The 19,297-nt window shown below is 39.8% G+C and overlaps 1 protein-coding gene across 1 annotated transcript; it reads right to left on the bottom strand.

Moving 5' to 3' along the window:
- Positions 1-22: 22 nt before the first annotated feature.
- tmem39a (transmembrane protein 39A) lies at positions 23-18,968 on the bottom strand. The gene is made up of 9 exons (XM_042493151.2): positions 18,676-18,968; positions 10,622-10,835; positions 8,559-8,781; positions 7,748-7,831; positions 7,487-7,641; positions 5,620-5,977; positions 5,268-5,455; positions 5,049-5,169; positions 23-4,640 (listed from the first exon to the last, which is right to left on the bottom strand). Exons 2-9 carry the CDS (start codon positions 10,732-10,734, stop codon positions 4,401-4,403), a joined length of 1,482 nt encoding a protein of 493 aa, XP_042349085.1. The 5' UTR covers positions 10,735-10,835; positions 18,676-18,968; the 3' UTR covers positions 23-4,400.
- Positions 18,969-19,297: the final 329 nt, after the last annotated feature.

Raw genomic sequence — 19,297 nt, forward strand, 5'->3', positions numbered from 1 at the left:
ACATCCCTCACACGCCACAGTCTTTGTTTAAACACCGTTTGTTTTATTTTGAATGTCAAAAGGCATTTTCAGAAATGCTGTGGGGAAACTGAACTGTGTAAAAAGCCGAAATGTGAGGACCAGCTCCAATGACTTCTCCAGCAGCGACACATTCAACAACACGATCAACCAGGACTCTGAAACTGCATCCTGGGATATGGCACATAGAAAACAAACTGTGACTCACTTTGACAGCTTCTATGAGGGCACAGATCGACATCATGAGAATCAATTTTACTCAAAACCAGTCTTCAAATTTCATGTAGGCTCGAGAGGGATCAAGTACACTTCGGGGCAATGTGGTGAAGAGGTTATAGAACATAAAATCTTTCAAAATCTCATTCCTCTTCTGAGATCTTACGAGTTTCAACAAAACAAAGAAAGTAGACTGAATGTGTGAAACTTGAGCAAAATTCAAGTAAGCACTGACAAAGAAGCAGGATTTAAAGCAAACTTCAAACTGACTCCTGTTATTGAAGTCGAGTTAGAGGGGACATAAAAGTGTACCCATTTAAAGATGAAAATGTCAGTAATGGCGCTCAAACAATATGCCAATTCAAGTCGACAGCAACATTCAGTTGAAGAATCAGCTACATTCAAGTGAAAAACAACCGCAAATGAAACAGAAGCACCAAGGAGCTGATTTAAGGGCCAAGTTTGCAGGCAAAGCAGAAAAATGGGCACATGTATGGCATTTGTGGAAAATAAAGATTCTTCTGAGGCACATGGCAGCACCAGTGATCCGGCTGTGTACACACTGTTTCCTCTCAAAAGTAGTTTCCTCTGCATTGTTTACACTAAACCTGACACTTGACTGAAGCCGTTAATGTGAAATTCACCACACAGGAAAACTGATCCTCAGATGTTCTACTCAGCACTTCCTGATAAAAAGTTTTTTTCTGCTGATGTCTTTTAGGGCTGGGTGTTGGTACTTGATACCTTTGAGGAATTGCCCAAAATAAACTAGTAACACATTAGAATCAAATCATTTTGAATCATTTTTCCAGTCAGATGAGCAGATCTAGAAAAGAAATGTTCATTTGTATGGTTGTGCTGGCAACCAATCATCACAAGCGTTCTTTGATTTAATGTGACATGTTATTGGACCGCTGCAACAGCAACAACCCATACGAATTGTGGTGTGGTGAAGACGAGCGACATGTGTTTGAGATGGCAGTTCAAGCTGCCAACAAGACATTCAAAAGTATGGCTTTACTACACGTCTGTGAAATCTGATGGCATTTGACTCAACTGAATGCTTCCATTCACATGATGGAAAGTACTCTATTGGTATCAATATCACTTTAAGGGTATGGGTAATAGGGGTGGGGGGTAACCCCCACCCCAAAAAAAACAGCATAGTATTGCAATATTTTTCACACCAATTATATAAATTACAAATATTTCAAATACAAATGTAACTTTTGTTAGCTGACCAGAATGATAAAATTAATTGATTTTCAGTTCACTGGATACATTTTGGTGCAATAAAAAATAACTAAAGTGAAATGGAAAGACTATGTTATTAGATAAATGTTGACAGATGTTGACAAAGTTTTATTTTGGGGAAGTAATTTGCAGTTGAAAATAGGTAATAAATTGCAATATTGCAATTTATTACCTATTTTACAATACACATATTGTATTGTGGGGCCAGTTAGTGGGCCCCTAACTGTTATCGTAATTTTTAAAACAATACCCAGCCCTAATGTCCATCAGTATTATGAACTCAACCAGGCTTGGATGCTAATCTTTCTGTTAAGCACCGGCTGCAGGTTGGAGCTGGTGAAGAAGAGGAGGCTACTTAAGTGGAACCAAGAGTAAGAAGATGTTCGGCAGGCGTGACTTCACAGAAAGGCAACAACATGCAAGGCAACCTGTTTGTAACACCATTCTGGTAACTGAGAATACATGAACTGGTAATGAGGTGACGCATTTAGGCCTCCTGCCTTTGAGTTTTCATTAATCACAGATGGAAATGTCACAATGAAAATATCCTCTGCAGTCAAATCCACACGAGTGTGATGTGAATATGACACATTTGCAGTGGGAGAAGCGTCAGGTCCTGAGACGTACCAACAGAAATTGCTCAGCCACATTTGCTCTGTTATCTACATCCAATCAACAAAGAGATGGACCTAATGTGGTGTGGTCCTCAACATCATTATGGTTTAAGCATTCAGGCACCAAAATAAGGTAAAATAAACATTGACTGGATCACCTTGAAGAAGACAAATGGGTCATACACTGTAGCAAGGAGTATTTCAGCACACACTTAAGTGTGGTCAGACATCAGTAATTTGATGTGAATCATCACCTGGTTACAGCAGCAGCAGAAATTTTACATGATTAACGTAAAAACAACCGGAGCAGGCAGCGTGTGTGACAAGATAATATCAGCCAGGGTCAAACCTCTTTTTTTCTTTTTTGGGTGTGCTTTGAGTTTAAAGGTGCCAAAACTATCTCAGTCCCCTCTGACTTGTCGACAGCCTGATGTCAGTTTGTACAGACTGGTGTTGTAACTGCCCTCCAGATAGCCAACGATGTAAAAGAAGCAGATAGTAAAAACAAAGTAGCAAAAGTGGGCGAGGAAGAATACAGCAATCTCTGCAGAGGCGGTGGATAAGAGAGTACCAGGAGGTTTTCCTACAGGCTGATCTCAAGTCTGTTTGTGGGAAAGGTTTATTCCACTAGGAGGTAAAAATCCAAGCCGAGGCTCTGCTTAAAGCAAAACTTTGGACAGTTTGGTGGGAAAACCTACACCACCCTGTTATCTGCCCTTTAAATATGAAGCTACTTTATAGGAAGCTGGGTTAGCTTAACTTAGCTTGATGACTGGAAATGGGGAAACTGCTAGCCTGGCTCCCTCCAGTGGTTACAAACTATAAACACATCACCTTTGTTTAATTTAAAACAAAGTCCAAGTGTGAAAATGAAAATTTGCAGTTTTACGCTTTAAGGTTATGTGCCTGGCCATCTCTGAGCCAATAAAAAGTCTGGTACATAACCGCCTGTAAAGCAGTGAGCTGACATTTTTACACTCTGACTTTTGGTTCGAAGTAAACAAAGGTGGTATAAAGTGTTAATTAAGCCCCTTTTCCACAGAACAGAAACCCAGCAACACCCCCTAATATCTGGCTTTTTGGTGTAATGGTAATAGTTACAGTTGGCATTCACACCCAGGTCAAATGACTCTGCATTAGTCATGGGTATCATTTGGCTCTGGCTCCGTGAACGTGCTGATTTCTGCCTCTTCACTGGCAACATGCACTGATGCGCCACCACAAAATACCGTCTATCATTGCCCAAGCAGCACTCGAGCATAATTCCAAATTAGTCGAAATTAGTCCCCACCAAGGGACTGAATGGGTAAGATTTATGAAAAAAGTCATAACCACCGTAAAGTTTTCACAGGCCTCCATGCTACTTTCTATTGTTTAGTAGCTGGTTTTCTGGACAGCCGTGACGTTGAATATGACACACCAGTAAAAAAAAAAAAAAAAATAGAAGGGCATACTTGTATGCTGCAGTCGTTTGCACAGCTCTGGTCTGCTGGAAATGGAAAATGAGTCTATAGCCAATTTTTAGCATGATTTATCCTTTAAAAAAACAGTGTGGTAACTTTGTTGGAGTGGGGTATATGTGAGTTATAGAGGTGCCGGCAGATTTTGTTACCAATGGACAGAGCTACTGTGCTAATGTTTAAGCTTACCATCTTTGTGCTGTGGCCTGATATTTGATAGACAGACTGTCCCACAGAAATTTCCCAAAATGTCAAACACTGGCTTTAAAATCACCATTGAAAACATGCTGAAGATGTTTGGGGTAGCGACAGTGTTTGCGTCCTGCTACCCCAAAGAGCTGCAATAGTTTCACAGGTTCTAGATTTAAGTTTAAAGAGCCTCAAGGTTGAAGCAGAACAGATCAATCAGCATCTTGGGCACGACTCTTTCCACTACTCTGCATCACTTATCTGGTTTAACTGACTGTCAGAGGCCAACTCCGCTCGGTGATTGGCCGCCTGCACTTAAAATATCTTTGGTGAAAGTCACCTCCTGGCATTCCCTGACTTCCTTGTCGCCTAGCAACAACATAACACAACATGCTAATGTCGTCAGCGTGGTAATGCCCGGCGTAACTCGAAATAGTATACAAAATAAAAATATTCTTTTAAATAGGTATATATAAACATTGCATTAAAAATAGAACCGTATCAAAACACGATTATGAGTTCACAGTCTGTCCCTTAACCTCCAGGCGTGAACGCTAATCGACCCCTCCGCTCCTCCACTTTACCAGACCTCCACCCGTCTCGCCTCCACATCCAGAGTTCTTGGGTGAGGTCTCACTGTGCCGAGCCTTTACTGCGACTTGAGCCCCAGACTGTTGGAGGACAGGGGGTAGGAGTAGGCTTTGCCCAGCACGATGCGGTCTCGGAGCAGTTTAAAAAGGACATAGTAGTTGCAGAAGAGAATAAGGCCCAGAGACAAAGTGTGGTTCCAGCGCTCAGAGCGCAGCAGAGAGTATAACTGATACAAAACCACGCTGGACTCGATCCAGATCAGCAGGTTCAGGATCCGCAATGGCTTGTGGAACAGGAACTAGAAGACCAACAGACAGGAAGAGAATATAAAAACCAGAGTGTATATAAGATCAAAGAGAGAAATATCTACACTCAACTTACATTTCGACACAACACTTTTGTTTTTGCTCCCGTTTTGAAAGATATAACTTTTTTTGTACTCAACAGGTATATTTCTCTCAAATTTTAGTCACAAATTTGTTGTAATCCCTGTAAATGCACACTTTTCTTTTTGAATTCAATTAAATTAGATAGAATTTTTTTATGAAGTCTAATATCACAAATCACAATTTGCTTTAGAGGCTTTACAGCATATGACATCCCTCTGTCCTTGGACCCTCAGAGCGACAAAGGTACCACCCTCATATCAGTGAATAATTTACAGGTTACATCAACTGTCGCTATGATGTTAAGTACATATACTCACATAAAACCTTGCATGAGAAACATCTGAGGGCAGCGCGACATTATAGGTTCCGACTGCTTTATAGAGAGATCGACTGTGTCGTACCAACACCCCCTGAGGCCAAATGGTACTTTCTGACCACCTGCAAAACATATTAACACAACAGTTAAATAATGACCACCAACAGATCACTTCTAAACCTCTGTGTGTGTACTAATGTGTGCACAAAACGCCACTCACACATGCTGAGGTGCGTTGCTATAAGAGCCGTGCTCCAGTTTCTGCCAGCGGCCCAGGTGAGCCGCCGAGCGATGGAGCAGGTCGCAGTAAGTGGGGGGCAGCAGCTGACTCATTAGCATCACAAATGCATTGATCCAAACCATGATCAAATGCTCACATGACCAGCGCATGTCATAGTACTGGGTGCTCTGTTGGAGGAAAGTGAAAGGAGAGGTCAGTTTACCTCAAAATAAAAAGGAAATCAGGCAGCCTGAACAGTAATGGAGTGATGGAAGAGGGGAGCGGGGGCATGAAAACTCTACAAAATGAACATCAATCGATATAAAGGTGCAAATGAAACACAGATACCAACCTTAACGAAGCAGAGAGGCAGGAAGGCTACGTAGTAAGCACTGAACAGCGAGTTGAACAGCACTTCCTTGATGCGCCGGTTAAAGTCGCTCTTTAGCTCCTCCACCTCTGTTCGAATCAACTCCGGTGTGTGTGAGTGTGTGTGTGGCGGACAGGTGTGTGTGGGCATGTGCGGAGGGCTGGAAAATTGCTCTCTGAGGTTCTCTCGCAACAGGAAGAGGAAGTCACGTGGCCGAAAGAACGGGGTCTCTGTTAGGTCAGTCTGCTGGTGGTCTGCGGGGTAATCGCAGTCAGCCGGTGCCGTTTGGCTTTTCCCTCCCTCCTGATGGAAACAGCAAAGCGGGACGTACACACCAAATCTGGCGTGGGAGGAGGGAGGAAAGCGAGCGAGGATAACAGAACAGAGCAGCGAGTTTTAGTTTCAAATGATGGCAGAAGGAAGAGGAAGATGTCTGATGGGAAAACATCATGCATATTTAAAATGAGACACATTAAGGGAGGGCGGGTCCGCTTCCATTTCCATCAGCATCCACATAAAACAGACTCAGCAGCAACACGCTCACTACAACATCAACACTGCATCACTGCAAATGATCTGAATTGTTTGTTTGGAAAAAAAAAAAGGTCATTATCTAGAAATATGTTTGGTGGCCAGAAGGGAAAATGGTTTTTTATCCATTAGTTGTATGATTTTTTTTCACGCTAATAAGTTTATGTTTTTATAAATGTTTTTGCAACCCGAGTATAATGTCGCAGCTTGCCTTTGAAAGCAGAGTTTTACATCTGATTCACTCTTTGACCTTGTTCTTGCATGCACAGAATCAAAACAAAGCAATCACAGCTTTAGGGAGCTTTTCCCCAAAGTTCAGTACACTTGATTAGTATGAACACCGTGTACCATGCCCACCCGGGGTCTGGAGTACAGTTCATGCTCATTTGTTCCTCAGTCTGTCAACCTATTAAATCAAAGTGTGGCCTTTAAGTAGCCTCAGCGTGTCGGGGTCAAACACTGAATGCAACAGGGAATGATTCATTTGTTGCTCAAAATCCACTTTTTGTAATGTCTGTTGTGATTTGTAGAATTTATTGTATGGTTTTGGGTTTGTTTTTGTTTTTTTTAATTTTTGTATTTTGTATTTTTGTATTTATGTGAAAACAGCTGCATCCTGGGATGCAAGACGAATTTTTGATTTTTTTTTCTGACAATAAAGCAAAAAACAAAACAAAAAAAATCAAATGTGTGCTCTGGTACAATACACACCAGGTATGAATACCAACTATATCAAACCACAGAAGAGAACTGCTATTTGACAACAAAGAGTTATTAACCAGTTGTGAAACAGTTTCAGTACTGATGCCTCTTTATAATATAGCAGTGCAGCCCGCCATGTTTTTCTGACTCCAGTGCTGTTCTTTCATTCATACCAGTGCCAGGTGTTAATATGACAGTTGTGGTAACCTGCGTTTCCTGTGCGTAATGAAAATGTAACACGTGGTGGCAAACTAGATTCCAAAAAGCCACTACTTTGATTCCACCCCAAATTTGTGTGTGTGTGTGTGTGTGTGTGTGTGTGTGTGTGTGTGTATGTGTGTGTGTGTGTGTGGTCCCTTCAAGCAAAGTTCTTATCGGAAACAGCCCTCTACCATCACATCTTTACACTGGAATCAGGGGCCACATCTAACATTGTCCTGAACTTTTCAAAGGGGTCATTTTGACATTTATACCTCTTGTACAAAGTAAGGTCAAGTGAGACTATTCAGAACAGACGTGAAAAAGGTATAAACACTTTTTGCTTTGAGCTGCGTTCAAATGACAACTTGCACATGCATATTGTCGCTTTAGAGGGTGGAGGTTATCAAAGACTCACGGGTATCCCAGGAAGAGGAGGTTGAGCACAGAATGGTTCTTGCAGAGGTTGACCAGCGTCCAGCAGAGCACCCAGCCGCACATGGTCAGCAGGCTGAGCCGAGCTGCGATAAGAACCACATAACGGAACAGAGATCCACCGCTGCTCTGAGACACCTGGACGAGACCAAATCACTCATAGTTACCAGAAAGACATCAGAGGGGTTTTATTCCTGAGGCGTGTACTAAAATGTGTTCACTGATTACAAGTCTGAATGTTTACCTCTGAAACTATTGTCCACACAAGCCTCCTGGCCAACATGACTGTGATGAAGATAGCCAGGTGGTAGTCCATTAGGTGAAAGTTCTGTTCAAAAAGAAAAGAAACTATTATTAGATTTCCATGGAGACATTTCTGATTTCTACATATGAAGTTAGGGCTCTTATTGTAAGAGCTCTATATACACAAATCAGTGTTGGTATGTGCAGTGGCGGAAGGAATCTGTCAGTTTTCAGTTTTCAAGTTTTTTTCACAAGGGCAGGACAGACGAGGACACAGTGACCTTGACCTTTGACCAGCAAAATCCAATGAGTGGACATTTGTGCCAAATTTGAAGAAATTCCCTCAAGATATTCCTGAGATACTGCTTTCATGAGAATGAGACGGACGGACTAACATCAAAACGTGATGCCTCCAGCCAGGGCTGTCAAAGGCACGGAGGCAATAAAAGAAAACAAAAAGTTGAACTACAGAATGCTTATAACTGCAGATGGAAATTTATTAATCCAATTACATTTTTTAACATCCAGTTTAAAGGGAGATATTCACACATCCAGCTATCTTATGTGCAGGTGCATTGGAAAATATAACTTTAAGGACCAAAACGTTAGTATAATCGATAAATTGTGATGCCGTGCAGTAGCTGTGTGTGGGATATTCTTTTCAAGACTTTTTTATATTCAAACACCAAAAAATTCCTATTTTAAAAGCAAAAGATGAGCCCTGTTTCAGATGGGCTTAGTGTTTCCATTTTTACAGTCAAAAAGAAAAAAAGCAATGATTTTAAGTTGGTGTGATTGGTGTGTGTTCTTACAAGCGAGGTAGAGGCAGCAGGATGACTGTATGGGTACCACCACACCGTCCTGTAGATGTTTATGTACTGGACAAACAAGGCCACCAACAAGTACAGAAAGAGGAGGAACTCAAACAGCAGGCTGCTGTCCAACGGCAGCTCAGGGATCCTCGAGTGACGGACCGGCTCCGGAGTAATGAGGGCCGAGAGAGGGGGCGCGGACAGACCCACCGAGTTACTGCTCCTGAAAGACAACACACAAACAAAAATACAAACACTCAGACACGTATCTGTGAAGCAGTTCAATGCCACATCACACCTACTCCACTTACATGTTTCTAAAATGTCTGACAGTCAATCCCTACTGAAAGCGTTTTAGAAGTGCTTTTGACATCCAGCACTCATGCATCTCAAAAACAGACAAGCTGCTATTTAAATGAATGTTTCAATCCACACTGACTCCAAGAAACTCACAGAGACACTTTTTCAGAGTTTTTCCTCATAATTTCATAAAACAAGTTGCTGGGAACTTGCTGTATATAATGTTGAAAGTCTCAGTTTTGATTAAACACTTGCTGACGGCATTTAAACAAATTATTTTTTGTTATATTTCAAATCTGAATTTCGACAGCAATATTTTCATTTTTGTCGTAAATGCACATCAGTTCCAAATATCAGTTATCGGTCTCATTCACTACTAACAATCTGTATCAGTATTAGACTGAAAAAACAATGTTGGTCAACCCCTAGTTTTTAATCATACAAATATCCTGCTGTACAGATGTTTTCAACTTTTTAACCATATCTACACTGATTGACAAGCTTTCAGTCGGTCTGTGAGCTCATCTGTTTCACTACAGGCTGATTCCCCTCAGTTGCTACAGTGGGCGGGTAAAAAAAACAAACAAAAAAACAATGAATCAGCACATGAAAACACTGCTAAATTTCTTCCCATGGAGCCGACATGAAACTATTTTGGTTCAGTAAATTTCTAAAGTCAGTCAGCTTGGTGAAGGCAGGATAAGTCCATTCAGCTGCTGTGACAGACGGCTGAGACATTTACAGAAGACAGAGTCAGCGCAGATTGGAGGACAGGATGCTCACGTGCTGCTGACGTCTCGCTTACGTCTCAGTGCCAGTGGGGATTTCCAATAAGTGCTCAAAATGCACCCACACGATTTAAGATAAATCTCTTTTTTTTTGGAGGAAGCATCAGCCCAAACTGGTCAATTACATAGCAAATATCTCTATCAGGGCATCCTTCTAGTTTTTAAAAAAGTATCATTCTAGTGTCATTTTAGTTCGTCATTTTTAAGCGACATTTCAAAAAAGTTCAAGCGTCTCAAATCAGTGTTTGTTGATTGTCTTTTTTTTTTTTTTTTACACGCAAAAACTGAATATCTTTATGTCGATTGTCGATAAATTTTTAAAAAATTTTTACTATTTTTGAAGTTATGGTGGCCGTTTATCACAAAGTCATGACATTTTTTAGACTTAGACTAAGTTATTTATAAAGAATGTTAAACATGTTACTTGCCGCTTTTAAAGAGGATGCTAGGAGGTGTGTATGTTTGATTTAGTAATTGAAATGTCAAAAAACTGTAGGATGGGGTCCAACATAGTCCAATGTGACATCTTCAAATGTCTTGATTTGGGTGTCCAACAGTCAAAAACTCAAAGATATTCAGTTCAAAATAATGAAAATATGGAAAATCTTCACTTAAGAATAGCTGGAACCAAGGAATGATTTATATTTTTGCTTGAAAAAAAGTCTAAACAATCGATTAAGTATTTTTTTGTTCAATCAACTCTAGTTGGAATTACTACACTAAAGTAAGATGCCCTGCTGACATGCAAAATGTACAGACAAATGTATGATAAATAAAGGCTGACAATAAAACAGCACTTTTGAAACGTTTGACAGAAGTTTCTTAAATTATTACTCGTTGGTGGCCAACAAAGAGGATTAAAGCCTTGCTGTCATAAGATCTACAGTCTAAAAATGGATTTTTGTCTACAGACAGTTCAGAGAAATCTTGGATTTTAAGTTAAAACATTTAATTCAATATTACGTGTGTGCCCACCTGTTCCTGAGGCCGGTACCATTGCCGAGGTTGCCTCCAACCAGAGTTTGCAGGGACGGCAGAGCAGAGCGACTTAGCTGCTGTCTGCTGGGACCCCTGCGACCTCCTGGCATGGTCGCCAGTTATGGTGGCAACCACGGACGCCGCCCACCAACCAACAGCTGCCGGGACTCCTCGCTTTATCCTCAGTGAGCCACCATGTACAGCCAGGCCACTGCAGAGGAAAACAAACCAGACGAGATCGAGTCAGAGTGCGAAAAGCAAACATAAAATACAAGTCAGGTCGAGACTTAAAAAAACCCCAAAAAACAAATAAAAACCAACAAACCTGAGGCCTAATCAACAGCACTACAGCACCCTGGAGTCAAATTAAGTATAATTAGAGTGTGGATCTGTCCCAAGGTATTTACTCTACCTTACACATGTAAAAAGCAAACACTGGTGGAGTTAATTACGACCAGACTATTAGAGCACTGAGCAGATGCTCCAGTTTTTAAATAAGCTGGTTTTTCCCTGTACTGATCTTTTTATTTTTTTCAGTCTCCTTCAGGTTTATTTGCCAGTCAACATTACAACAGACTCAGGGTTTCCAACACATTCATTTATTCGTGGTAGCCAACAACGATATCAACATCTGCCACCAAATATTGATTTTCTATTTTTGGAGCTGGACCGTTCATTAGGTGAGCTGTTGGAATAAAACACATAGCATTCAGTTACTGATTGATTGCACCACACTCTTGGAGCAAAAGGCGTCCTCGGGGCACAGACGAACAGCAGAACGCCAGCAGTAAAAGTGAAACTGTTGATTGCACTGATCTAAATGTGTGTTTGAAGTGTGTGTATGAATTTAAAATAATATCAGGGTATTTCAGGGTATTTTTGAGATAAAGATATTCTGGATGATATAAAAAAATAACTGAAAAATGTAAAATATACTGATTATTAAATACAAGAACATACAATTGAAACAAAGTAAGTGCTATAGTCTTATACGTCAGTATAAATGTAATAGTTTGCCCTGAAATAGACAGTAAAAACTGAACAAAAATTATCATTTCATGTCATTTCTTTAATTTAAACAACATACTTGTTGTTGCCATGAGTAACAGTCAGATGTCCTTATGTGAACTAGTTAGAATATTGACATTATCATGATATTAATTTCTTTTTTATCATATTAAAAACTATACCAGTATTATTGTGAACAATATGATATGGCACAACCTTATTTCACTCAGCTGCTCCTCTTATCCATCGAACTGATTTGATCAGCTCTACAGATCTCAATCTCAACTTGTGCCCAACAGGTACAGAAAAACACGACGAGTTGGACCGGGTTTGGGACGAAGGTGTGCGCTCATTGGCCGGGTTGTGTAGGGCTTATAGGGAAAAAAAATCGACAAGCTTCTCTACTGGGGAAATACAGTGTGGAGAGTTGGTGATACACCAAGCTGGCCCATTTTTTACTGAAGACGCACCCTGCGTCACCACATAGCTGGCGTGTCCCAGGCATTAGAAGCTGACTAGTGCTTTTTGGGGGGGTCAGGCTTGGTCGGCCTCAGAATCAGTATTTTGTGTGATGATCTCAGATGGGCCGGGTTTGGGCTTCAACTCTCACGGGTTAGTTAGGTTCAAGTTGTAATTTTTTTTAAGCCAGTTGAGAACTCTAATCGTCTCTCATAAAATTTACTGATCAATTATTCACCCCACAAACCAAAACTCCACAAACTGCTGCTGAGGAAAAAAAAAATCAACAAGACTTTAACCTGCGCTGCATTCACAGGCCCACAACCCCTTGCTAAAAACTTAATGTACTGGGCTTTAGGTTAGAAATCTGCCTGAAACACCAAATATATTCTACCGACACTGTCATGAACAAAAAATAGAGCCAAACAGATCTTTTACCACTGTTGAAAAATTTGGATTTAAAGTAGAAAAAAAGAGTTAAAGGTGTGTCTGTGAAAAAGCAACATGTGAAATAACCTTAAAAGGTCGGACTGCTTTGGTGCGAAATTAGTTGGGTTTTTTTCTCTCTGCTTCACTTTGAAGCATACAAACACATTCATTTCCATTCATGCATGGACAAAGATGTCAATGATGTCAGACTCAACACCAAACTATTGGTCTGTTTGGCACTGTTTTGATTATTCTTTATCAAACCTACTTTATGTGAGAGAAATGACATGTCATCATGACATTAACTGTGTCAGCGGTGCATTTCAACCTTCACAAACCTGCCAAGGTTTTCCCCAGAAAATCATTCAGCAGAGGTAGTGAGCTGCTCATATCCTGGCACATCTTGTTTTATGATCCATTTACTTCATATATGATAAAAACATGCATGCACTCATTAAATAAATATGAAATCTGTAATGTGAAATAGCCTCTGCTCTTCTTTAAAGATTGCTCTTGGTGATTTTTGTTGCACAGTTGGCAGTGAGGATGCAGACAGGAAAAAGGAGGAGAGAGAAAGTGGGGTATGACATGCAATAGAGGCGATGATGTGGTTATGTGGCACGCTATGTAACCATTCAGCCACTGAGGCGCTCTGCCCCTTCTGAATGTTTTGTGTCATTATTTTATTGTTAAAAAGTGGATTAATTTGTGATTTAAGAGTAAGCTGTCAATATTTTCATGCATGCGTGTCTACGGGTATCAGAAACTTAAACTAAATGCTTTTTAAGATCATTTTTAACCAAATGTCAGACTATCTTTCAGACAAATCATCTTTGTCTAACCTAAGCATGAGAGTATGACGGTTGTGGTATATATGTGGTCCCATGCAGAGATAGGTTTTATGTGAGAATATGGCTGTTGCAACATCAGTAATTTGGACTTTCAAGCACAAAAGCTTGAGTTATTTTTTTGGCAATTAATACCTCATAAATTCAAAGTTAAGACATTTTATTGACTATAAGGCCTAATATAAAATTAGATTTAAGAAATTTTAACAACCTGCACCTTGCTCCAAATAACAATTGCACATACTTGCTGGTTTTTGTAGCAACCCAAGGCAGAAAACTGAATTTGAATAAGTTTAAAACTGTTGGTTGTTTGCATGATATTAATGTGATGCCAAGTTTAAGGGTTTGGTTTGTTGTGCGGTTAAACTGTTTAGCGTGACACTGGGAGGTGTTTTTAACATCTTGTCTTGCTTTGTTATAAATGGGTTGGACAAAATAATATGCACACCTCTCAGTATAATGCAAAACAGCTCCACAACAAGCTGACTTTGGATTAACTGTACTTTAAAACAGTTTTGACATGAACTACATATCATATAATCCACGAATGCAGGATTCACAGCAGGGCTGTTGAGTTATATTGAATTTGTTTTTCGGTAAGTGTACTTAATAAACTGGCAAACGAGTGTACATGAGGGTTTCCCCCAGAGGTTTCACTTCTTACACACAGCAGCACTCATCACCGCTGCTACCAATCAGAAAACCATCCCAAAACTTTTCTGGTGGCAGCGCAGAGCTACTCAAAGTCTCACTACTCCAAGTATCAGATCTGTTTATATGTGGTCTGCCTGCTTTAAGCTCATGTTTGCAATGACAAATTTTATGTGTATTTCAACATAACTGAAATAACTGACAGTGAGCTTTCATTCAATAGCTAACAAAATAGCTTTAAGGCATTTGCATCAGTGCAAGAGCTGTCAGCAGACACTTTATACAGAATATTTTCACTGTGAGACTGTCAAACACTGAAACTGACACCCTGTCAGCCAAAACACAACCTCAGGAAGACACCTGAACCTCTTCTCAGCTCCCAGCTATGAATGCAAATGCACCGCTGCTTGTATAATTCATAAATGCTGGTAATTTTAGGCTTTTTTTGTCCCACAGCCTACATTTTAGCTCATCGCAGCAGGTGTAACCAATAACATTAATGACAGCTTGTCTCTAGTTGAGGTATGCCAGAGAGCCAGCATGCACAACACAGATGACACACCAGAATGGAACGAAGCCATTAATTATATCGTTATATTGATTACACCTGAACTTCTCCTGCTACGACACGTCAAACCAGCACAGAACACTGTGCTCCAACTTGAGCTTTGTTCACATTAAAAGTAAATCTGGTCAAAATCCATTTTTCCTTTTTTTGCTCCAATTTGACACAAATTTATCTGTTTAATCAATCTTTCCTGTCAACGTTTAAAAATAAAAGCCCTCAACAACATTTCTGTGGACAAAATCCCATTCGTTGTTGACACAAGGCCTTTTATTGTGAAATATTTGCAGGATCGTGTCGCTGAAACTAACTGTGGAAATACAGCACTCATAGCGGCAGGCAGCCATAACAACACTGTAAGTGTGAACACCGTAAGCGTGCGGGACGCAGCAGTGCAGCGAGGCTGCCGTCAGGTGCTGCTCCCGCATGCAGTGTGTTCCAGGTGTTACAATGCAGTTTCTTCCTCATCTGTGCCACTGCAGTCTCTACCAAAGAGTAGCATGACAGTCAAGAGCACTCACTCTGCAGCAAAATCTGGAGACCAAAACATCCCTGGAAGCACACTGCACACTAACTAACAAATAAAAGAGTTTTAAAAACTGCTCGACTTGTAGCAACCTCAGCTGACTTGAAGGGTCTTCCACTGATGATTCGAACGTCTGAATTTCAGGGAGCAGCCCTAGAAATTTATGTTTTTTTCCACATCAGCCCTGTCTCTCAAAATATTTTCATTTCATACTCACAGACATGTAAAATGATAATGATGATGATGATGATATTGTTTTGTTTTTTTTTTTTTTCGCAATTTTGTGTCGATGTGTTGGTTTTTAATGCCACTGCATTGTGCAGGCCTGCAACACAGCCACAAGTTGAGTTGTTGCACAATGAGGTATTTTAAAAGCTACAAGCTGAGAGAACTTGTTCTGCAACTATCTATTATTGTCATTATCAGTTAATCTAGATCATCAATGAACTGCCTTTACTGCCTCTAAAATGCTACAAAAAAAAAGTTCATATCACCATTACAGCCCAACATGAGTGGATTAAATGACTTCTCCTATCTGAGAAAACATCTAAGGCTTAAAGAAATATTCTGTTTAATTTTAATATGCAATAAAGAAAAGCAAAAAACCCTCACATCCTTAAAACAATAACAGTTTCTTTCTGGTAATTGACTAATTGATTAATCTAAAAGATGGTAGCTCTCCAAACTTTTAACTCATTGGCTGGAAAGACTTGAACCAATTCTACAGATGACAGAACGATATTTGGCAATTATTTGGGTAAACGATTCATTTGGCAAAAATGTCAAACATTCTGTAGTTTCTGCTTCTCGAACACAAGGATTTGCATGTATTATTTATCTTATTTGATGGTCAACTTGATAGTTTTGAATTTTAGACTTCTGGTTGAACAAAACAAACAATTTGAAGACCTGGGCTCTGGGACGTCATTATGGACATTATTTTAACAGTTTAAAACAACTTATTAATTTATCCAGAAAATAAATGCCAGATTAACATATCATGAAAAAATTATTAAGTAAATTACTTAAGTCCAACCTGAGGTAATTCAATTGTAACTGAACTCTATAAAATATTGTATAATTTATCTTACTGTCATGCTCAATGGGTTAAAAAAAGTAGTCCCGCCCCACTTCGTCACCAGTGAAACAAAACAAAAACCAGAGCCAGATAACACCAAACTTCTGTGCATATGAACATTTCCTTTATGCTGTTTTGAAACATGATGGAGATGATGATACGGCACGCTCTGGGGCCAGTGTGTTGCTCCGATATTAAACATTATTGAGGCTGAATCTTCAACAGGAAACAGCCGTTAACACACACATGCTCACAAGGGACCAGAAAATACAGTTAAAAGTCAAAAGTGAAAACAGGAACTATGAAGTAGAGAAATTGACTACAGTGGAGGGATTGCAGGATGGTGTTTTGTCATTTTGTGGAAGTTCAACACGTTTCTAGATTTCCCCTCAACACATACGAAATAGTGCTAAAAAGCAACAGCTCAAGTACATTTACTCAGGTACCGTGCTTAAGTACAAATTAGAGGTACTTGTACTTTACTTGAGTATTTCCATTGTAAGCTACTTTACACTCTACTTTATCTCAGAGGCAAATATTGTGCTTTCTACTTCACTAAAGATCACAGATTTCTCATCCTATTCCCCATACAGTGACAATCATGCATCTCCAGATGTGCTGATGTTGAATGTTTGTGAGAAACTGAAGGACGACGTGTTGCATTATGTGTTGAGAAAATTCTCCAGCTTCTTCAGCTAAATAACTCTTTAAAAACGCTCATGGAACAGCTATAATGCATCGTCACAGAGTTGAAAACTGGGCTGTTTTACTGACACCATGATGAGTAATTTTTTAGAGATTGGCCCGCATGCTTCTGACAGGACAGTAAGGCAACAAACATGTGATGATCTCATAAAATATGATGCATTGCATTGCTGTAGATGAATCTACCCAACAGTAAACAAAAAGGTTAAAATTAGCACAACGGTCGGCATCTACAGAAGTAAAATGCATCATAAATATTGAATGCTGCAGTAATGTTAATCCAAGCACATCATATATGACAGTAAAACATAGACAGAGAACATTTTTGTATAATACATACTAGGGGTGGGGAAATAATTGATACAGCATAGTAATGCGATATTTTGCTTGGCAATATTGCATCAATACATGGAAGTAAAGTATCAATTCTTTTATCAGATGAAATTTTAATACTGCAAATGTAAATAGACCTTTTGGTGCCTTCTGGAGCTAATCAATTGTTTTTTTCAGTGCACAAATGACTGAAGTGAGTTGAAAAGTTTGTCTAAAGTTTTCCTTTGGGGACATAATTTGCGGGAAAAAAGGGAATAAATCGTAATATATTTTATTGCAATACTGTGCACATCGCAATACCTAATTTTGAATCGTGACTTAGGTATCATGATATATTGTACCATGGGGCCTTTGGATTCCCACCCCAAACAAACATATGATGATTTTATAGTTTATGATGCACTGCTGTAGATTTTACTGCTTACTGAGACCGAAAACTGATATTTGGAACCAATATGGATTTACATCAAAAATGAAAATATTTCTGTCGAAATTTTAGTTTTTGTTATATAACAAACTTCAACAAAAAAGTAGTTGAAATGCCCACAGCAAGTGTTAAATCAAAACCTGAACGTTCAACATCATATTCTGCAAATCCCCTGCAACTTCTCTATAAAGTTCAGTGAAAATTTGAAAAAATGAATGATTAAAAATAGCTCTCTGAGATTATACAAAGTAAAAGTTCCTCCTATGTTGACACTTTCTCTGCATGTATTTCAGACTTAGTTCCCTGGTGTTGGTTGAGTGTAACACGCTCACTGTCACTCCATAGGCGATACAGATATTCAGCAAAATGCCAAATATTGGCCCTGATAATGGACCAGGCCGATAATTTGTCAACCCCTACCCACCTACAGCAGTAAAATGCATCAAACATTAATGCAACAGTATTATTTATCTAAAAACATAATATATATAGCACAAAACACTAACAGGGAACATTTTTTGCACAACTAAAACTTCACTTTTGATACTTAACACTACTGTACTTCTACTTAAGTAAGGTTGTGAATGCAGGACTTGTAGTGGAGTTAATTCACAGTGTGGAAGTTAACATAAGTACATTTAAGTATCTTAATACTGTTAAAAGTAACTAAGAAGAGGTAATGTTTTAAAAATGAATAAAAATATGTTGAGCTGAAGTGTTTGCAAGACGGGGCTGCCTTGTGTTTTGAGAAGACTTTGTTTGGAAGTGTTTTTCTTTTTTGTGTGTGTGCAGAGACTTGCTAAGACATGCAGTGAAGCTGCCTGTCTGAACCATGACACCAGGCAGCAGCAGCAGCAGCAGCAGCAGGCTTGTCATTTTGCACACGGCGGAAACTTGTGAACACACTTTAACAAAGACATTAAAAAATGTGTTTAAAGACGTTTGCTCGTGGCTAGCCGTTACCCTGCAGATTAAAAGCTAGACAGTGAGAAGAAAATACTAAAAAAGGCTCCGTTACTCACACGACACACGGGGGGGTGAAGTGAACGAGGATGCATCAGTCAGTTTTGTGGCTCCGAGTCCAGACAGCTCCGACCATTTCTCCGCCTTCCAGCTTCAATATCCGCGGCTGCTCTGCTGTGGCGACGAGCTACGACGGCACCGGCGATGCTGCGGGGTCGCTTTCTCCCCGGGAGGACACATAAAAACGGGTTTAAAAGTTAGCCCCGGGCTTCAGGAGCAACAGTGTAAATGCGCTGCACAGAGACCGACGTGGCAAACCCGCACCTCCTCTCTGTGCGGCGTCATCAGCGCGCGACGCAAACAGCACACTGCACAGTCGCAGTTTGATAAAACAAACTGCTGGTCTGGAGTCAGCGCTGCTGCCATGGTCTCAACTTTTATTAATGCTTTTAGTAATTATTCATCATTTTATTAATGTATTTGTGCTATCAAGGTTTGCTAATTAGCCAAATGAGCATTTTTTTTTGTTCTGAGAAGTACTGCACTTTTGGGAGTTTTTAAATACACATAGTTATACTAAAATGCAATAATTAGGAACTGTTCGTTATTAGTGAGAAGGGACGGGGTGGTGCAAACCTGGGGAGGCACTTTAGATAACTTTTTAAGCACTGGGGAAGGAGT

Source organism: Plectropomus leopardus, chromosome 1, assembly GCF_026936395.1.
Source record: "Plectropomus leopardus strain MGB_pleo_1.0 chromosome 1, ASM2693639v1, whole genome shotgun sequence".
In the NCBI taxonomy this organism is placed as follows: Eukaryota; Metazoa; Chordata; class Actinopteri; order Perciformes; family Serranidae; genus Plectropomus; species Plectropomus leopardus.